Source organism: Gossypium raimondii, chromosome 8 (genome assembly GCF_025698545.1).
Source record: "Gossypium raimondii isolate GPD5lz chromosome 8, ASM2569854v1, whole genome shotgun sequence".
Classification (NCBI taxonomy): domain Eukaryota; kingdom Viridiplantae; phylum Streptophyta; class Magnoliopsida; order Malvales; family Malvaceae; genus Gossypium; species Gossypium raimondii.
The window spans coordinates 62,020,114-62,039,529 of record NC_068572.1 but is presented as its reverse complement, the minus strand read 5'-3'; the positions used below and the strand labels follow the sequence as shown (position 1 = coordinate 62,039,529).

Here is a 19,416-nt window from a genome sequence, read left to right as displayed (position 1 = left end):
ATGTTCCGTAAGTTAGAACACAATCTTTTATTAATTCTCAAGATTATTTGTTTTTTAAATGTTTAAAAGATTCGTGTATTTGGATTTATCGAGAAAATCGAAACCCCGTAAGTTAGGGTACGACTTTTTCGAATCTCAAAATACAAAATGCTATTTATTTAAAACAAAATTTTAATAAATCAAGTAAAATGAACCAATCATGCAAAATAAGCAAATAAACTATTCGAATTCAATGGGCATAAAATAAGAAAGTAAACACCTCATGAAACAACGAAACCGTAATGGAAATGAATAAAAACAATATAAAAAATATACGTATGTATGTCCACGTGTAATCATAAAAATAAGAAGAATATATATACGTATATGTTTAAAATTAGAAAATACAAAAATCTAGGTAATTATGTATACATATATATAAACGAATTGAAATATGTATTTATACATGTATGTATATATATATATAAAAATGTATATGCCTATATTATAAGAAGTATGCACAAATACATGGTTATAATAATAATAAATAAATAATAATACAATAATAATGATGCAATATAACAGTATTAGTAACATTAAAATACTAAAAAAAAACCTAAAATAACAGATTAAGGATTAAATTAAAAAGAAACGGAGTTTAGTAGCTGAATTCAAAAATGGAAAAAACACAAAAAGAGACCAAATCATAACGCGCGCAATAGAAGGAGGGCCCAAAGGGAAATATCCCCACGCTAATCCAACGGCGTCGTTCTAGTGAGACCTATGAGCCTGGTCTAGGGACTAAATTAAAATAGAGGGAAAAATGTGGCCAAAATTGAAAATATATAAAAACTACATTGAAAGAAACTTAAACCTGCGAGGGATCAATTTCGGATATATCCCCACCAGCGAAAACACGCGGGTCCTTAGGCGGGTCGGGTCACACACGCGGGTATAGGCCTATATGGCGCCGTTTAGAACCATTGAAACAGGCCCTAAACGACGTCGTTTCGCTTGTTATAAAACCAGGAAAAAAAAATTAAAACAGAATTAGTTTCTGTTATCTTCCAAAAAAAAAAACACAAATTAACCCTAGCCTTCTCTGCTAGGGTTCTCAAAAAAATTTCTTAAGCCGCCGCCAGCAGCCAGGCCATTCGAAGGCCTCCGACCACCAGGTACTCGCCTCTCCACGGTTCTTTTTCTTTTTTATATGCACGATTAATAAAAAAAAAAAGATTCAAGAGCGGAAAGCGCAATCGTAGAAGAAAATCACCTTCAATATACCTTTTTGATTTTCTGTTTTTCTTATTTTTTAATATTTTTCGTTACAATCCTCCCTTGCAAAATGCTACAATCGGCTTTATATAGCCGAATATTACAGAATTTATTTTGTTTTTCCTTTATATTTTTGCTATTTTCTTTATTTACTCTAATGCTGTTCGTGATTTGTTACAGGTGCACTGGAGGAGAACGTGGGTTGTGCGAGGGCAACGTGCTGCAACGTTCGTGCGGAGGGGGCGACGCTCGTGGGAAGCTGGAGGCAGCAACTGAAGATTCTAGGGTTTTCTGATTTTTGCAGTTTTGGGCAGATTTGGGTTTTAGGGTAATTGGGCTGGTGAAATTGGGCAACATACATGTAAAAATGGACTATTTATTGTTTTATTTTATATTTGGGCTTTAGTATTTGGTTTTTATTTTGGTTTTATTTTTTCAAATGGGCCGAGCAATAATTGGGCATTACAATGCTCATATACTTGAACTTTTACACAACTGTTGCAAAAACCTTACTACTATCATGTTTGAGCGTGATTAGTGATCAAACTTTGTCAATTTAAAAGTATAGGGATTAAATCAGCAAACAGAATATAATAGAGGGCTTAAAATCAGAATTTGACCTTAGATTTTTCATTAATGATTTGACATTCTCCAAGTGTTTACAAAAATGTCCATGAGAAAGAAACTGGGCTCTTCACTTGATGTTGAGCATTGCCCCACACTATTGAACCATATTCAGACCTAACCGTTGATCCTCTTCTCTTCCTTTTAGCTACAAAACTCACTGTATATCTCTTCTTTTCCCCAATATGCCTAAAGACGAGCGTCCGGGGCCTAACTGAGATCCCGACAGATGACGGACCATCCACCGCCACTTTGTATATCGACCGTGCGGGGCCGACGTTTGTTAATTCCCGAGTGTACCGAACAACCCTTTTGTCCCCAAACAGGACCGAAAATGATGGGTAATTGAGTTCACCAGGGTCTTTGAATCTCTTGGAACATGTAATGTTAGGACGCTTGACAATGGTTTTAACTTGATCAATGGTGTAGCCTAGTGAGCATAAGAAGGATATGTATTGTTTCGTAGTTATATCGTATATTAGTCCCGGAGAAAGGGCTTTTTGAGGGTCGACGTGACCTGCCCCGTGAACCCATGGATTCGATAATGAACCGTCCGCTGCATCCCGGAGAGATGAGTTGGTGTTGTCTCGAGTGTAGGCAGTGGTCATTAGAGCCGATTTGATTGCGCTTGGGCTCCAATCTGGATGAGCTGCCTTTAGCCATGCTGCTAGCCCGCTAATGTGTGGGCACGACATCGATGTACCTGTAGTTTTCGAAACATGATTAATAGGAATATGATTATACAATTTAGGCAAATAAGAGTCTCAACATACCTGACACAATGTTGAACTTAGTCTTCCTCGTGTCCTTAACCAACCCGGTCGGACCGATAGCCTCAGACCAAGCGGCTAATATGTTGACTCCTGGCCCAATCACGTCCGGCTTCAAGATCTGCGGTGTCACCATATTGGGCCCTCGGGAGCTAAATGCTGCGACCACCGGTGAAGGTCGGACATTCAAGACGGTCCCACCGAAAACGAGCTTGGCGGTCGGGTTAGGATTAGATTGTGCGTATTTCCTAATCAAGTCACCGGTTTTCCTCCCTACTGCTACGGCCGGTAGCAAGTGACTATCAGCCACCAATTCCTCGCCACTATCCGCCGTGTTCGCTAATATCATTCCGACCCCTCCAGCATCGCGTACAACTCCTCCTTTTTCCACACGAGCATTTGTTCCTCTATCACAAACGACTACTTTTCCACGAACTGAAGCCGGTTTAAGCGAACCGGGCAGACATAAATTACCAAAAGTGTTGTTATCTTTGTTGTAAACCAAACCGACCGGTTTTTTCCCTATTCCTCGACCGCTGTAAAGCGAGACGCCATTATAACGGATTTTGTTTCCTAAAACGGCATAAGCCGGAAAATCTCGATCCAAAGTCCCAGCGCCGACGGTCATAATCCAAGGTGCCACGTTAGCAAGGGTGGCTCTTGTCGGCCCACTATTGCCCGCGGAGCAAGAGACGAAAATACCCTTCTCCACCGCCGCGAAGGCTCCGAGGGCGATCGTATCGCGGTAATATGGCGCCAGTCTACCACCGAGGGACACCGAAAGCACATCAACGCCATCTCGGATAGCCCGATCCATCCCAGCGAGGATATCGGACCCAAAACAACCCGTTTCCCAACAAACCTTATAAGCGGCGACCCGGGCTCGAGTCGCCATCCCACGAGCAATCCCACTGGCGTACCCTAAAAGGCTAGCGTTAGCCACGTGAGAACCTGCGGCGGTGCTGGCCGTGTGAGTCCCATGACCATCTTGATCACGTGGGGAATCGATCTCTTTGGGTTTTTTATTAATCCCACCGCCGATGGCCATACGGTAACCTTTCGAAAAGCTCCGAGCACCGATGAGTTTCTTGTTACAAAACTTAGGACCAAAATCAGGACCCGGCTCACATTCACCCCGCCACTTAGAAGGAATCTCCGGCATGCCCGAATCGTCAAAACTCTTAGATTCCGGCCAAACTCCGGTATCAAGAACCCCGATAATAACATCCTCAGAAGCCTGGGTACTACCGCCGGTGGCCCAAAGCCCCAAATCGGCGTCAAGGCCGAGGAATTGAGGTGAACGAGTAGTATGGAGAGTGTAAACTGTATCTTCATAAACACCCAGAATCGATTCCGATTTGCTAAGAGACTCAGCTTGTTCTTCATTAAGAGAAGCAGCGAAGCCATTAAAAGCTTCAGTATATGAATAAAGAAGTGACTCGGGTGGGGAATCGGTGAGTGATTGTAAACTCGAACTGTGCCAATCATGGTGGGTTTCGAAAGAAAGTGGCTTATCTTGATGTTTCATTTGGACAATGTATGTTTTTTTGGCAGTGATTTTCAGACATAACACGAGGAAGAAGATGAAGAAGAAATTAGAAGAAGAAGAAGCCATGGCGGCCATGGCTGTTGATTACAGTGAAAGTGTACGTTTGACTCTTGTGTGCCGGATATATAACGCACTCATATTTCTGTTTGGCCTTAATCTTTTCCCTTATTTACCATAATGCCATCATGTTAAGCTTCCGTTATTTGTAATTTTTTAGAGTAAAATATGTCAAATTCTTGTATTAGTCCTTGGATTTTAATTTTCTATACTAAATTCGTTCAAATTTTGAAATTTCAATTCTAGCTAACCTTAAATGGGAGAGGTTAAATTTGTTCTTTTTAAAATCTTATGCAATAAATATATTAGTACATGTATAATATCATTTTAACTTGTTATTTTCACATATAAAAAGTCACATTATTGTTAATCTATTTAAATGACTTAAATTTCAAATTTTGAAAATTATAGACTAAAAACTATCAAATTTAGATTATGGAGACTAAAGTCACAATTTACACATAATACGAGAGTCGAGACTAATAGCAAAATTCAGCTTAACAACTTCAACTGTTATCATCTGGGTCAGGATTGAAATTTCAAGATTCCAAAAGAAAATATAGCGATTGAGGCACATAAACCCCAGACGTACTTGTATTAATATTTGTCGCACTGTATAAAAATGATATTTTAATAATATCACAATTGAGATGGTGTTCCATTAATTCGTGATATCAACTCGATTAGAAGTTAAATGCAATAGATGATGACACGATTTGGCTCTTTCAAAATTATGAAATCTTTAAGTTAATTTAATAGTAAATTTATAATTAAATTTAATGATTGAAGGTTTTCATAATTATTAAGATGAATTAAAGAAATGAAAAGCATTTAAATGGGGAATGAGCATGAGAGGACCACTGCCATTTTCTTAGCGCACCATGTGCCAAAAAACCTTCTATCATCACTCTCAATCATTAAAAATATAATTTTACCATTACGCATAATGAAAAAATTATTTTAGGGACTAGAAATGAATAAAAAAAATACAATTTTATCAGGACTTATATGAAAATTCTTCATTTGATAGGGGATCACCTCTGATTACCCTTACATCAACTACAACATAAAATTAAACTTGTACGAAGCAAGAGATGAATGATGAGAGAGACAAGAGTGAAGATGGCTTTTGAAGGAGAAATGAGTTTTAAAAGAAGTGCAGTTCATAATTTATGGGGGAAAAGTGAGCACTAGGCTTAAAAGTGTGATTATAATGATACTAAGTAAAAACATAATGGTATCCAGCCATGAGTGTGGGTTGGGACACAATTTGAGTGAGATATTTGGATATAATTTTTAATTCCAATCTACTTTTACAGATATCAGAGTTTTGAGGATTGTTTGTAACGATTTTGGCCGACTTTCGATGGTGTAGCGGTAGTTTTGGGTATTCTAGAAGATGGAGGGGGTTTATACATATATGATTAAAATATATGTTGTCAACTTTGCACTTCGTTTTCTAGAATTTAATTTTTATATATTTATTTTTAAAAATTTAATCTCTCTGTTTTCAGATTTAAAATTCAAGTTCAATGGTTAAAAATGGGTTCATTATAACGTTATTTCAAAATGTAACACTAATAAATTTAATGGTGTTAATAATTGATTCTAAATTTTAAAATCTAAAAAGTAAAAAAATTAAAAATAAAAATATAAAATTAAATTCTAGATATAGGAAGAGCAAAGAGAAAATCATGTATAACAAAATTCAAATATTTTAATGGATTTGAAATTTCTTGAAATTAAAATAACACTTTGGCATTTTGGGGTAGAAGAATTTAGAGGTCTGAGAAGATGCACATGGATGGAGAGATGCCCTTTTTAATGCCTAAAGCCCGGCAAAAAGCATTGGTAGTTGAAAAAGATGGTCTTCCTTTCAATTTCACGTTTTTTGCCCCCTTTATTCCCACCTCTATTTCCTGCTTTCTTTTATTTTTGTTTCTATTCACTTTTAACTCCAATTATAACAGCTAATCATAACTCTTTCTCAACTCATAAGTAGGAGAATAATGCGTTTCAGCGCATTCGAAAACTTACGTCCTCCTGCATTGATAACAACACTCATGCCAGTCGAACTAAAACTCAACCGGCTCGTTTCCAAATTTTATGTTTGCTACTAGTTAGAATTCTTATCCTCTAGGTCATTTGTTTGTTCCTTAAGTCTCACAATATTTTTTCTTAGAGGCTGTTGGACAGTGACAAAAAATTTGATCAACATCTTGGATGTGCCAAAGCGGGGTAGAAACTTCAAACCAGCATTCAAGGAGGTCTAAAATCTCCACCAATTCGTCACCATTAGACACCACAAACTAAGAAGAGAAGCATTGCAAAGGGCGACATGTGCTTCGCAAGCTTTCATTAGTTTTTCAAAAAATCAAATTTTGGAGAAAAATAGTTCCGATTTAAATATAGGTTCGAACTCAAACTTTTATATTTAAAACCTGAGTCCAAACGAGACTGCATTGACTATTTACAAAATAAGTTAAAATATGTCATAAGTCCCTGTATTCTTCCCAAATTTCAAATTTAATCATTATACTTTTATTCCCAAAATTACAAAAAAATTGATTAAAATTTGCAACACTTGATAGCCATGTAACTAAAAATGACGCAATCAACTTAAATTTAACAAAATAAATTTAGCACTACTAAAAGTTAGATCTAAAATTTAATATCTGAAAAATAAAAATAAAAACTAAATTCCTAAAAATAAGAATATATTTTAACCTACATGACTAAATTTCAAGACTCATGTTAAGCAACTATACATACATAATATTATACCATTAATGGTATAGGTCTAATTCAATTCATAAACACCTTTAATTCTAATATTCCCATAGACATTGTAGAAAGTTTTATACTACGCATTTTTTACTGATCTAATCCTTTTTTATAATTTGATTAGTATCAATCTTTTTATTTTTTGAAATATTAACTTTCTATTATAAAGTCAAAATTTTCCTTAATTTTGTTAAATAATATTATCCTTTCTTTAGAGACATTAATCTAATTCTGATTTTGAATTTAACAAAGCTTTAAAAGGAGCCATTTGATTCACATGAAAAAAAGAAGAAGAAGACATTCATCAGTACCAAAATCCAGAGATAGAACAAGGAAGGTTTCAGCACAATAATAAAGGATAATTCTCATAAAATATAGCATATTACACTCGGTGCAAATAAAATTATGACCAAATTCTACTCTGAAATATTAAAGCAACTACTGTTTGAATCAGCATAAAAGCTAATGAAATATATGCATTCTTCTCTCACCATACCAGAAAGGTAAGAGGGTTCAACCAGTATCGGCCTGAAAGCTCTCTAGTGCCCATACTTTTGGAACTCCCACTCACTGTTATCTGCAAAAGCGAAGACCAACTTAGGTGTTAATGCTGATTGCGGAGAAAAATATCCGAGCGATGTATACATCGGGAGGAAAAAAGCATACCCAATGGGCAAACTTGACGAGTCTTGAGCCATCGGCTGATACAATGGAAGTGAAATGCATGGTTGCAGACCCCTACATACACAAAGAAGAGAAAAATCAATTACACAATGATCAAGCATGTTGGAGCTAAAGTGAGATGATACATACAACTCATAGATTATAGTAAAAACATATAATAGATGAGCTCAAGGCATTTTTCTTCCGATATATACATGTTTGTAGGTAAAGATGAGCCTACTAATTTCTTCAACACTTTACTTACTCTAATCGGGGAATTTTATTTACATTGAGATTAACCATTTTGGCTAACTATATAAACCCACCAAAGGAAGGGCAACAAATTCAATTTCGGCCAAATCAAAAAGCTTTTACGTGAAAAAAAAACTAAAATTGCACTAAACGTGCACAATCAGCAAATGCAATTAAGCAAACCACCTAACGAGTCAACTTGCTCAAGTATATCTACAAAATAACGTATCTGAATGATACTAGGCGTTAATTATAACAAAAGCAAAGCATTAGTCATAAAGATTTAATAGCCCTCATTTACATAATTGATTCATCACCATTATCGATATCACAAGAGAGAAAAATCATCACGATTATCATACTAAAAGCTATGATAACAGGGTATGTTCTTAATAAAATACAAAAAGTGTCATCATCATTTCTTCAAAAGTTTCTAATTTGTTATCTTTTACAACCCGACAACACTCCCATTGAATGAAATTGGCAACAAATCTCAAACCTTCTGTTTGGTATAATGTACAGCGAAATCAAACAACTTACCACTACTTCCGAAAGTAAACATGGCTTACACAATTGAAAACTTGTCTACTACATGTTTTAAGAGTGCTTAATTGATTCAACATTAGCATATTTACGGCTATAATTATAGGTTCACCATAATTTGTACAAAAGGTTCTAACTTATTCTCTTTTACACCCGAATAGCCTCCACTTTACCAAATAGACAACGAATCCCAAACCTTGTGTTTGGTACAGTAAAGTGAAACCAAACAACCTAGCACTACCTCCCAAAGTCAACAAGGGTTACACAAACGGAAAGACGTCTATTGTATGTCTTAGCTTGATTGATTTCCTTGTGTTTGGTATAAAGAACATCGAAACCTAACAACCTAACACTATTCCCCAAAGTAACCAATGCTTACACAATCCAAAACAACATCTACAATATCCTTTAATAGTACTTCTTTAGTAACCCAAACATGCTTTTCAACAATTCCAAAATCGAACATACCCCAAGCAACAGTGCATTCCTCACTGGTGGCGCTGGCTTGGTTAGCTTGGCACTCGATACCTAAACAACGAAATTGAAGAAAACAATCAGAAACAGTAACCCTAAAAAACCCCCCTAAATCAAATTAACAAAAACTTGAATAAAATCGAGGTAGAAATACACACAGAGATCCATAATGTGATTCCTGCAAATTGCACAATTATCCACGACAATATCTGCATCCCATCAACCAAATCAACGTCAATAAAAACACTGATTTCGACATAAAACTGAATGGAGAAAGTAAGTTAGGTTAGGGTTAGGGATTAGTACCCCAGGCCCAGAGGGCAACGGCACTCCACTTCTTGATCTCGAAGCGCTTGGGCTTCTTAGTAGAGGAAGACGCGGCGGAGCTACCGGAAGCTTCACCGGCGGGCACCATCGGCACATCGGAATCTAGAGTAGCCATGGCTGCAAAACGGAGCTAAAGAACAACGAGATCTCCTCGATTAAATTTTAGGGGCAGTGAGGTATATGCACAGAAGAAACGAGAGATATGGAAATGCTATTTGCTATAAAGTAGGTATCGGGTCCGGGTCCGGGTCCGGGTCACATTACTCACTATTTGTGCTGTAAAATAGGCTTCGGGTTGATTCTATTTTTATTTTAAGAAATTAAATTATTAAAATCACTAAATTTTTTATTAAAGATTGAGCAAGCGTATCCATGGTTGGACGATTCCTTTGCTGTTGAAACTTGGTAAAGAAGGGGTCATTAACACAATTATTATTTATATTATTATTTAAATTCCTGACTAGATTGTGTTACGAGTCAATTGAGTATCAACTCGGTCAAGAAAATTATGGAAATACCATTTTGTAATTAAAATAAATTATATTATTCAACGGTATTTTAACCTTTTTATTTTAATAACAACTGATAAAAAATATGCATATCATGATATATGAACCATGTCAATTTTATTCATAAAACCTTAAATTTATTACTCAACTAAAATTTTATCTTGATATATTTTATACATTTTATTGTAATATGCACAATTCATTATTTCCATCAATTGTATATATTAATAATATAGTTAATGGAGTTGGTGTCGTAAGTCAACTCGAAACTAACTCACAATTGATGGTAAAACTGTGATAAATAAGTGTAATGCATTTAGTATTGTTTATCTCCATATGTTTCATTGTTTGTTGTAGGTTATTTTTAAACACACATTTGTATGCTATATTTTATGGTTTTCGCATGCATACGCGTGCAATGGTGTAGTTAGGATATTTGGATTATACGGTCAATTTTTTTAATTAAAACATTTATAAAAGTCGTATAAACTAATATATGATATATTTTTCTTATGTTGGGAATCTTATATCAAATCAATAATTCCAAAATCGATTCCATAAAGAAAAAAAACTAAATATTGCATAAAAATCTTATTCTATCATAAGAAAAGTCACAATCCTAATTTTATAGAGATTAATCGATAAAGCATGAAAAAAGAAATAAAAGTTGTTATCAATTAGGGAGACCAACATGAAAGTATTGAAATATTAAATTACACTTGAAGTCATTAATTTATTAGTAAGTTTACAGTTTGATCACTCAACTTCAAAAAGTTACAAAATGGTCACTGAACTATTCAAAAACATTTAAGTCATTGAACTATTTGAATTTTTTATTTAAGTCACTAGCCTATTTTCTTTTTGAAAGTTCGACTAGTGAGCTCTAAGCAACTATTTGGCGATCAGTATGGTGGATCAGTACCCATCGATGAGTAGAATAACATACTTTAGATCCAAGTCGATCTGACGGTCAGTGTTAGATGTCGAAGAAGAAAGTTGTTTGGATTTTTTGTTCACGAATTCGTGACATTAAAATCGATTTAATGAAAATATTTAATCGTAAAATAGAAAAGGAATGAGAGATTTCGATTGTACAGGCAGTAAGAACAAAGAAGGCCATACAACAACAATTTCAACGGCCCAATGACTTAAATAGAAACTTTCGAATAATTCAATAGTCATATTGTAACTTTTTAAAATTAAATAATCAAAACATAAACTCATTAATAATAAAGTTTCGATAATAATTTGAAAACATCAAACACAACTAATCCTTCTATTTATGTGTTACAAATATGATGAAGAAAAATACTAGGATGGTATGGTACAAACAACCCATAAATAATTATACTTCCAATCCTATTTCAAAACTGGTGGTAGATCCATCGTTTAAGTGTCTCTAAATTATTTCAAAACTCATCAAAAGATGAATAAAGAAGAACAAAATTATAGCAAACAAAATCACAATTAAAATAAATAAACAAAATGCAACTTCCTTATTGCCACCGCGGTCGCCGCCGCCACTGGCACCACCACCCTCACCTTTCTTTCGTCTTCTTCGAAGCGGTTTCATTGGCTTATCAATCTCTTTATCCCTAGGCATGTTTCCTTCCTTTCTTGTCTACTCTCTCTCTCTCTCTCTCTCTCTCTATATATATATATACATTGGAATGAGTCTTGTAAGCTTCGGCACATTGAAGACGGTCTAGACAACTTTTACGATAAAAATTTTAGGTCTAATTATGAATTTAGTCCTTGTACTTTACGAAAATCAAGAAGGTAATCTTTTCGGTCTTTTTTTTTTTGTTACAAGTCCTTTCACTTTACTTTGTTTTTTATCTCATACTTTAGAGAAATTAATCTATTTTATTGCTAAACACATGAATTTAAATTGCTAGCTTTTGCTAATTTGTCATATATAAATTGCAAAACTGCTATTTTCTTTTCCTATTTTTCTGCATATAATTGCTGAACTGTTGATTTTTAAATCATAGATATAATATCAAGGTTTAACAGCGCTGCTCATTTTCAAAAAATGAAAAATTGTTACTCAATCAGACTAATTTTTCAATTTTCAATGAAGAATAAAATATAACAAATTAAAATAAATGGACTAAATTTTAATTTTTTGTAAAGTAGAGGTACAATTCATAATTAGACCTTTTCTTTATTGTTATTATTATTTTCCATTTTTTGGGGGGCTTAGAGTTGGACCAAACTTTTGTAGTTTCATAGCAAGTACCAAAGCTATTTCATATAACCTTAAAACACCCCCCCCACAAAAAAAAACCCATATTTGTTGAATTTCACATTTTAATTGCTATTTTTAATTTAATTATGTGCTATATTGTCTTTTTTTTAATTGCTATTTTTGAATGGTTCAACGTTGAATTAAACCATTTTAATAAATAGGAAATTGGTTTAATTGACTTAATTTAACGTTTTTAAAGTGTTGTTGTTGGACTTGAATATGTCTTCATTCTAATAAATGTCTTCTTCTTTCTTTTTATTACTCGGTCTTGTCTTTGGTCTGGTCTGGGTATACTCAAGTCTTCTGGCTTGGATTTTGGGTACGTTATTAAGGACGTAATTGAATAAGTCAATCCAAAAATTTAAAATCTTAATTTAAATTTTAATTATACATTTCTCCTTCTTTTTAGTTCGGCTATATTTATAATGAGGTATTATTCGTTTTAAAGGTGAAGATTTATTATCACGATTTTAAAGTGACCAAAATAGGATAGACTCTATTTTAAAGTGACTATAGCTGTAGTTTACCCTTTATATAATAATTGGTTTCAAAATATTTATTTTAAATAGTTAATATGAATAAGGGTATTTTGATTATTTTCACTTTCAAACGCAAAAATTAAAAGTACCTAAATCTCAATTTTTGCGTTTGGGTGAAAAAGTAATTTTTTACTGCACTTTTAACTCCGAAAACCAAGTGTTCTTCATTGCTTTTGTGTTGAAAAAATACTTTTTTAGCTTAAAAGTACTTTTCCACCGCAACGAAGAACAGATCTTTGGAATGATATGATTGGAGGATATGAATTAAATCTATAATGTATAAGACTAATGGAACAAATTTAACTGCTATTATTTGAGTCAAAGAAAAAATTCAAAAATTCAAAAAGTATAGGGACTAAAATGGACTAATTTGGAAAGTAGATGGATTGAAATTGATCAAATAAAAATATAGACAAAATCTAGAGCTTCTGCAAGTTAAAGGGACTAATAAAAGAATTTAACCAAAAAGCAATCACATTTCCCGCACTAAATAAAGAAAAATTTAAATAATTTAAAAACAAAATCAGGGATATCCACAGTATACACACACCGTGACAATCAAATCTACAATATTCTCTCGCTCTAAGAACTCTCTCTCATAATTTAGATTTTTTTTTTTTGAGATACGATTTAATCGGCGGTCCTGTTCCTCGGGAATCAATCCCTCGTCTTCCGTCTTTCAATCCAGATTTTTCAAGGTTCGTATATAAATAGATTTATTATATAATATATATAATTATTTTCGTTTATATATATTTTGCAAAGATTAAGAATCTCGCTTTCTTTTCTTTGTTAAAATCAATGTTTTCAGCTTCTTGTTCTTGTTTTAACACAGTCTTTGTTCATCTTTTTTTTTTTTCTAATTTGACCTAATCCCCCCCCCCTTTTGGATTTTATTTTAATTCCCAATTCAGGGTCCTCTTTTTTATTCTTTTTTTTTTCCATTGATGTTCATTTTCCCATGAATTTGAAGCTTTTACATGTTTAATTTCATAAAAAGCCTTGCACATTTTTATTGTTTGTATATTTTCTATTTAAATTTCTAAATTTTAATTTTTAGATTCTTGTTTGAAACTCAGTGCTATTAGGTGGGTATTTTATGAGTACATTAAAGAAAAGGTTCCTTTTTATGGAAATGGGATCTGCTTTTTCATATCCCTTCATAAATAATTTATAATTATAGCAACAATGACATTAAATAACTTCGTGTGTTTTTATATGAAATTTTAAAAAAACATGATAAAATTTATCGTTTTAAGTAAACCCTTATTTAAATTTTATATCAATTTCATATAAATATATTATATATATTTGCTTATTTAGTCTTTTGTGTCAATTAAAATTTAATGGTGATATGCACGATAAATTTGATGTAAGTTAAATATTTATAATTATTTATTTTTATATATCAATAAATATGATTCAATTGAATCGTTAAATTAATAATCGTATAAAATATATAAAATAATGTGTAATTTTATACGAGTATAAAGTTAAGTGGATCTCTCCTATAATATATAATATGTATTAAATAGACTAACTTACCCTATTTTACTGCTTACAAACTCAAATTATACATCCTAACTAGCCAAATTGACTTACATAATTTTTTACCCGTATCGTGATGATCTAGAAGTTTATTTGAGTTTTGGTTATTAAACCAATCAACTTATCTTACTTTACCTCTTATAGAATTGAGTTAGACTTAATTTAGTATTACTCCTCAAAACTGGATTAAAAAGTAATTTTAAGCAAAACTCTTATGGGTTAAAAAAAGTAATTTTGTAAAATATTTTTTGTCCCAAAAATAATTTTGAAAGGCTCAAAAGCATCTTGTTTAGCAATAAAAATATTTTTTAAAAGTAATGCTAAACTGACCATTAATCATCGTAATCGATTAACTAAATACTTTTTCTCACCCCTAATGGATGGCCGAAGACGGCACTAATGGAGCAAGGAAGGGCCTTGGGCTCTTAAAATGACAAATTATTATTTTAGTTTTTTGAAGTTTTTAAATTTATAAATTAGTTTAATGGTAAAAATACATTTTGACCTTAAAGATAAAAAAAAATTATTTTATTTTATTTTTAAAATTCTAAAACGATAATTATATATATAAAGATAAAATTGTACTTTAGACTTTTTTTTATATAATTTAATTTTGGTTCCTAAGCTTTTCACTCATATGATTCTTCTTGTTCATTCAGGTCTAGTTTTGAGATAGAGAGCTCCTAGTTCATCAAATTCACACGCAATGGAGGGTGAGGCATTCTCAAGGCTTGGCGATGGTAGTGACCAAATGGACCCCAAAGTGGTGCAAACATTACAAAAGGGTTTGGTTCAGGTCCAGACCATATTGGACCAGAACAGGCTGCTCATGAATGAGATAAACATGAACCATGAGTCCAAGGTCCCTCATAACTTGACCAGGAATGTTGGGCTAATTAGGGAGCTCAACAACAACATTAAAAGAGTGGTTGGTCTTTACAATGATATTTCAAGTTCATTCATCAAATCATCCATTGATGTATCGTCTAATGGGGATGATGATGATGGTGATGATCATGGTTCTTCTTCATGTGGTGGAGCTTTGAAATCAAATGGCAAAGGTTGTCATAAAAGAAACCGGGTTGCTTGATCTTTTGTTGAAAAAAAGAAAACCCAATTTTGTTTGGTTGGTAATTTTTTCGACAATGGTGGCAATTGTAACATATGTTATGCTCATTTCTAATTTTTCTTAAAGCTACCATATGGGCCTTTTTTGTTGTTGACATTTATTGTAATGATGAAATCGAAATGATTTAGATTTTAAATAATTCAAATTAGTAATTTAATATGACCTTAATTTAAAGCGATCATTAATTCAAACTTATGTTCACTTACTCATAATAAATTCAAGCCTAAAATCTAAATTATAAATTCAAAATGATATTAATTTAAAATTATTCAAATTTGAAACAACTTGAAAGCAATTTTGAAACGAATGATTCCGAAATGATTCAAAATTTGAATGATTCAAATAAGTAATCCGAAATGACCTGAACTTGAAATAATTACTTATCAGAACCTGTAATGATCCTAGTTAGAAAACTCGATCCTTGAACCCTATTGACATAAACTCAAAATGACCCAAATTCAAAACAATTTGAACTAAAAATTTGCTCAAACCTGAAATGAATGAACTCGAAATGATTCAAATATTAGATAATTTGAATAAGTAACTCGAAATGACCTGAACTTAAAGCGATCACTCATCATAACTTATAATGACCCTATTTAAAAAACTTGATTCTCTTACCTTAATAACGTAAACGCACTTAAATTTTACCCAAATCTAAAACAACAAAACCCCAGAACTTGAATTCATCTAGACTAAATTAACTCTCCATTTAATACTCTTTATTTCCCTTCCCAACCTCAACCCAGCGCATATACAAAAATATGTGTGCATATATTTATTTCATCTAGACTCTCCCATGATTACCAAATCTTCTCAAATTTGGAACACAATCATGAGCCGACATAGGAATCGAATCTCAGATAAGAGACTATGAGCTTTTGATTATATATTTGATTATTACATGTAATTATATATTCTTGTAACAATTTGTATAATTAGTATTTTAATGTGAATTTGTTTTTTGTTCAAACAACTTTTTTCTCCTATCAAAGCCAGTTTAATTTTGAGTAGTTTAAAGTTTGTTTGGTTTTGATAATACGCCAAACATCTCTCGTAGTATCGAGACTTTTGTATTAAGTGTCGGATCGTATTTTATTTATTTACTCAAAAAATAGCAGATTAACCTTTGTACATTAGATCAAATAGAAAATTAGCATTTTCTGTTAAAAATTTCATCTATTTCTACTGTTAAAACTAGTGTGACTAATGAAATAACAAATCAGTTACATGTGATGTACCACGTGTACCTCATGCTGACATACAGTGATCATCTTTTAATAGTAAAAACGGATGGAATTTTTAACATAAGAACTGATTTGCTCTTTGAACTAACATATAGAGACAGATTTATCCTCTCTCTTTTAGTAGAGAGAACAAAATGTAATACGACTATTAGTACAAAGAACTCTATAATACTAGAAGAAGTTATTCATTATTTTCAAAATTTATAATTAATACGAATAATCTCGATTGATCATCTTGTACGATTGACGCATCGATAATAAATCGTTAAATACATATGTACTGATTTTGGGCTAATTAGCTTGTAGCCCTATTTGTTTGTTTTATTTTGACTTTTAATTCTGTGCTGATTAACTGGTGAGCTCATTTCATAATTGAGCCATCTTTATATGTACAAATCATGAACTTAATTGACATGGGTATTGTTGTCAATGCAGGAGGATGTGGGTTCAAGTGTACTGAAACATATTATTCTCCTATTTATGGGTTGAGGAGAGGTTATGGATAATTCTAAACATTGTATAAGAACTAAAAAAGATGAAGTCAAATAGTAGGGTCATTAGTCGAAATAGAACATCAAGATTTATGAATGTGTGTTGAAATTGTATTATGTAAATAAAGACACCCAATAAAATAATGATTTTATCAAGACTCTGATTTCTAAAAGGTTATTCACTTTTAATACAATAATTAAGTAACGTTAATTAACAATCATTGAAAAATTAAATCACATGCTTTAACATATATGACTTTTCTTCTTCTTTTAGGTGGCGGAAATGACCAAAGAACCAACTTTTGTTTCTAGCATCTCTTTCCATTTTTTTTGTCTTAATTTATAAGTTAATTAAAAGTTTTATTTTGTATTAACATCAAAACGTGTGAGAAATAAAGGGTAATTAGAAAAATATCCCATAATTTTTATTAAGTTAAAAATAAATTTAAATTAGCATCGTTAACAGTCACATCCTAAATATTAACGGCTAGCATTAATTTAAATATAATCAAATCCCCATGAAGATTAGATAAACAACTTAAAAAAGTTAGCACCGCCATGCACCACGTGAGCATTTATTAACAAAAAACACTCTACCATCAATATTCTAGAGAAAATTTATTTTAATTAGCAAACCAGTCAAGATCCTAAAAATAAAATAATAGATTAAATAATGCACCTTCCACCCAATGTTAGTGCAACAATTAACCAATTTATAAATAATTGCACCAAATAATTGTGTGTATGTTATACAATGGGTTAATTTATATTTTGCACTTAAACTTGTTTATTTGTATCTAGTTGGTCCTTAAATTATATTCCATCAATTAAGTTAATATCTTCGCACTGGTGGGACTGTTAACCAATCCAATGACACCATGTGATAGCCTATTAATACATAAAAGGACATCGTACTGGTTGAATCATAAACAGTACATATCGATTAAACCGAATTTTCAAATACTGTTATGAGAATTTTATTTTATTTTATCACCAATCTTAAACAATAATTTTGAAAAGGAAAGGTACAATTGGTTTCACTTGTAAAACAACATTATTCTATTACACTATTTTGTGATTACATCATGATCTAATATTAATATTTGTAAACTGTTGGTTTAAATAATCAAATATAAAATACTTACGACAATGCCTTCTTTTTTTTTTTTGATAAAACCCAAAACAATATTAAATAATAAATTAAAAGAAAAATGTCCCTACAATGTGAACATGCATCAATAACAGACACTCCACATATCGATATTTACGAGACATAAAATAGTAAATATCTTAAAATAAAATAATATTTTAAATGGACCGTCCACTTTGCTCTATGTAATTCAAGATTTGGCCGTTGAAGTGTATCTATCATTTTATATTGATATTTAAATTTTTTTATCCTATTTTGGTTTTTAAAGTATGTTTCTATTATATTTTTAGTTTATTTTTACAGACGTTAAAAAATTGATAATCGATCACAAAATACCACATGGTGATTTTATGTAAAAATAAATATTTTGTTTTATTAAATATATATACATATTAAAAATATAAAATGAAAATAATAAAATTATACATAAAATCTAGAAAAAATAAATTAATTAAAAACTACAATAATTTAAAATAAATTTTGTTTAAATTGATGATATTATTAAAAAATTAAGAATATTTTTATATAAAATTCTGAAAAGGTATTTAAATTTCAATGTATTTTTGCAATTACTCGAAATTTAAACTTTTATTTTATTTTTATAACAATTGTCATTTTATATATTATTTTAATTCTTAAACTTTATAGTTACAGATTTTAAAATTTTATAAAAAAATTATTTTAAACCTTTTTGTACATTATGTATATTTTTTTTATATTTTTAATAAATAAAATATATATAATATTAAAATAATAAAAAAGAACATGTGACGTATTCTAACGGCATCATGCGGTAGGTCAACGCTCGTGGCATTTTTTCATTGGCCAAAGTGATCTAAAAGGCTTTTCTAATCAAAGTTACAAAGTAACCAAAAATAGGGGAAATTGATATTTGGGTAATTTACCAATAAAAGCCGTTTTTTTTCAAAATTTATCGAAATGGGCTGATTTTTTGATTATTTACCAGAATGGGCCATTTTCCGCGAAATCGAGTCCACGTTAGCGCGATGTCCTGGTACGTGTCGGGACATCGCGTCCACGTCAGCGCGATTTGCTTACGTGGACACAAATCGCGCCTACAAGGACGCGATTTGCTGACGTGGATGAACAGTTTATGTTTTTAAGCTTGGAAAACTTTGAAAGGCCATAATTTTTCGCTCAGTTGTCCGATTGAGACGGTTTTTTTATTTCTAATAAATTTTCGAGATCTACGCACTGACAAACAGCCGAAGGCGGTTTGCCGCAGTTTTCGTCG

The 19,416-nt window shown here is 32.0% G+C and overlaps 3 protein-coding genes and 1 long non-coding RNA gene across 4 annotated transcripts; 2 read left to right on the top strand and 2 right to left on the bottom strand.

Annotated features, from left to right (window-relative positions):
- The first annotated feature begins 1,006 nt into the window (after window positions 1-1,006).
- Window positions 1,007-1,673, top strand: LOC105792945 (uncharacterized). Its single transcript, XR_001133381.2, has 2 exons — window positions 1,007-1,154; window positions 1,435-1,673. It is a non-coding gene; the product is annotated as an uncharacterized LOC105792945 (long non-coding RNA).
- Window positions 1,674-1,856: 183 nt separating this feature from the next.
- On the bottom strand, window positions 1,857-4,301 carry LOC105792943 (subtilisin-like protease SBT1.8). Its single transcript, XM_012621814.2, has 2 exons — window positions 2,652-4,301; window positions 1,857-2,581 (listed from the first exon to the last, which is right to left on the bottom strand). The coding sequence occupies exons 1-2, from the start codon at window positions 4,270-4,272 to the stop codon at window positions 1,914-1,916; spliced, it is 2,289 nt and encodes a 762-aa protein (XP_012477268.1). The 5' UTR covers window positions 4,273-4,301; the 3' UTR covers window positions 1,857-1,913.
- Window positions 4,302-7,362: 3,061 nt separating this feature from the next.
- On the bottom strand, window positions 7,363-9,496 carry LOC105792942 (RING-box protein 1a). The gene is made up of 5 exons (XM_012621813.2): window positions 9,277-9,496; window positions 9,129-9,179; window positions 8,965-9,024; window positions 7,705-7,776; window positions 7,363-7,615 (listed from the first exon to the last, which is right to left on the bottom strand). Exons 1-5 carry the CDS (start codon window positions 9,410-9,412, stop codon window positions 7,578-7,580), a joined length of 357 nt encoding a protein of 118 aa, XP_012477267.1. The 5' UTR covers window positions 9,413-9,496; the 3' UTR covers window positions 7,363-7,577.
- Window positions 9,497-13,154: 3,658 nt separating this feature from the next.
- On the top strand, window positions 13,155-15,347 carry LOC105792941 (protein ELF4-LIKE 3). The gene is made up of 2 exons (XM_012621810.2): window positions 13,155-13,294; window positions 14,804-15,347. Exon 2 carries the CDS (start codon window positions 14,851-14,853, stop codon window positions 15,232-15,234), a length of 384 nt encoding a protein of 127 aa, XP_012477264.1. The 5' UTR covers window positions 13,155-13,294; window positions 14,804-14,850; the 3' UTR covers window positions 15,235-15,347.
- Window positions 15,348-19,416: the final 4,069 nt, after the last annotated feature.

Bases quoted from the DNA above. Each gene is read 5' to 3' on its own strand.
- LOC105792942 (XM_012621813.2), bottom strand. From the start codon at position 9,412: ATGGCTACTCTAGATTCCGATGTGCCGATGGTGCCCGCCGGTGAAGCT. The intron at 9,180-9,276 runs GTACTAATCCCT...GATGGGATGCAG, and splicing joins CGTTGCCCTCTGGGCCTGGG to ATATTGTCGTGGATAATTGT. The intron at 7,616-7,704 runs GTATGCTTTTTT...TCGCTTTTGCAG, and splicing joins TCGTCAAGTTTGCCCATTGG to ATAACAGTGAGTGGGAGTTC.
- LOC105792941 (XM_012621810.2), top strand. From the start codon at position 14,851: ATGGAGGGTGAGGCATTCTCAAGGCTTGGCGATGGTAGTGACCAAATG.
- LOC105792943 (XM_012621814.2), bottom strand. From the start codon at position 4,272: ATGGCCGCCATGGCTTCTTCTTCTTCTAATTTCTTCTTCATCTTCTTC. The intron at 2,582-2,651 runs GTATGTTGAGAC...CGAAAACTACAG, and splicing joins TAAGTTCAACATTGTGTCAG to GTACATCGATGTCGTGCCCA.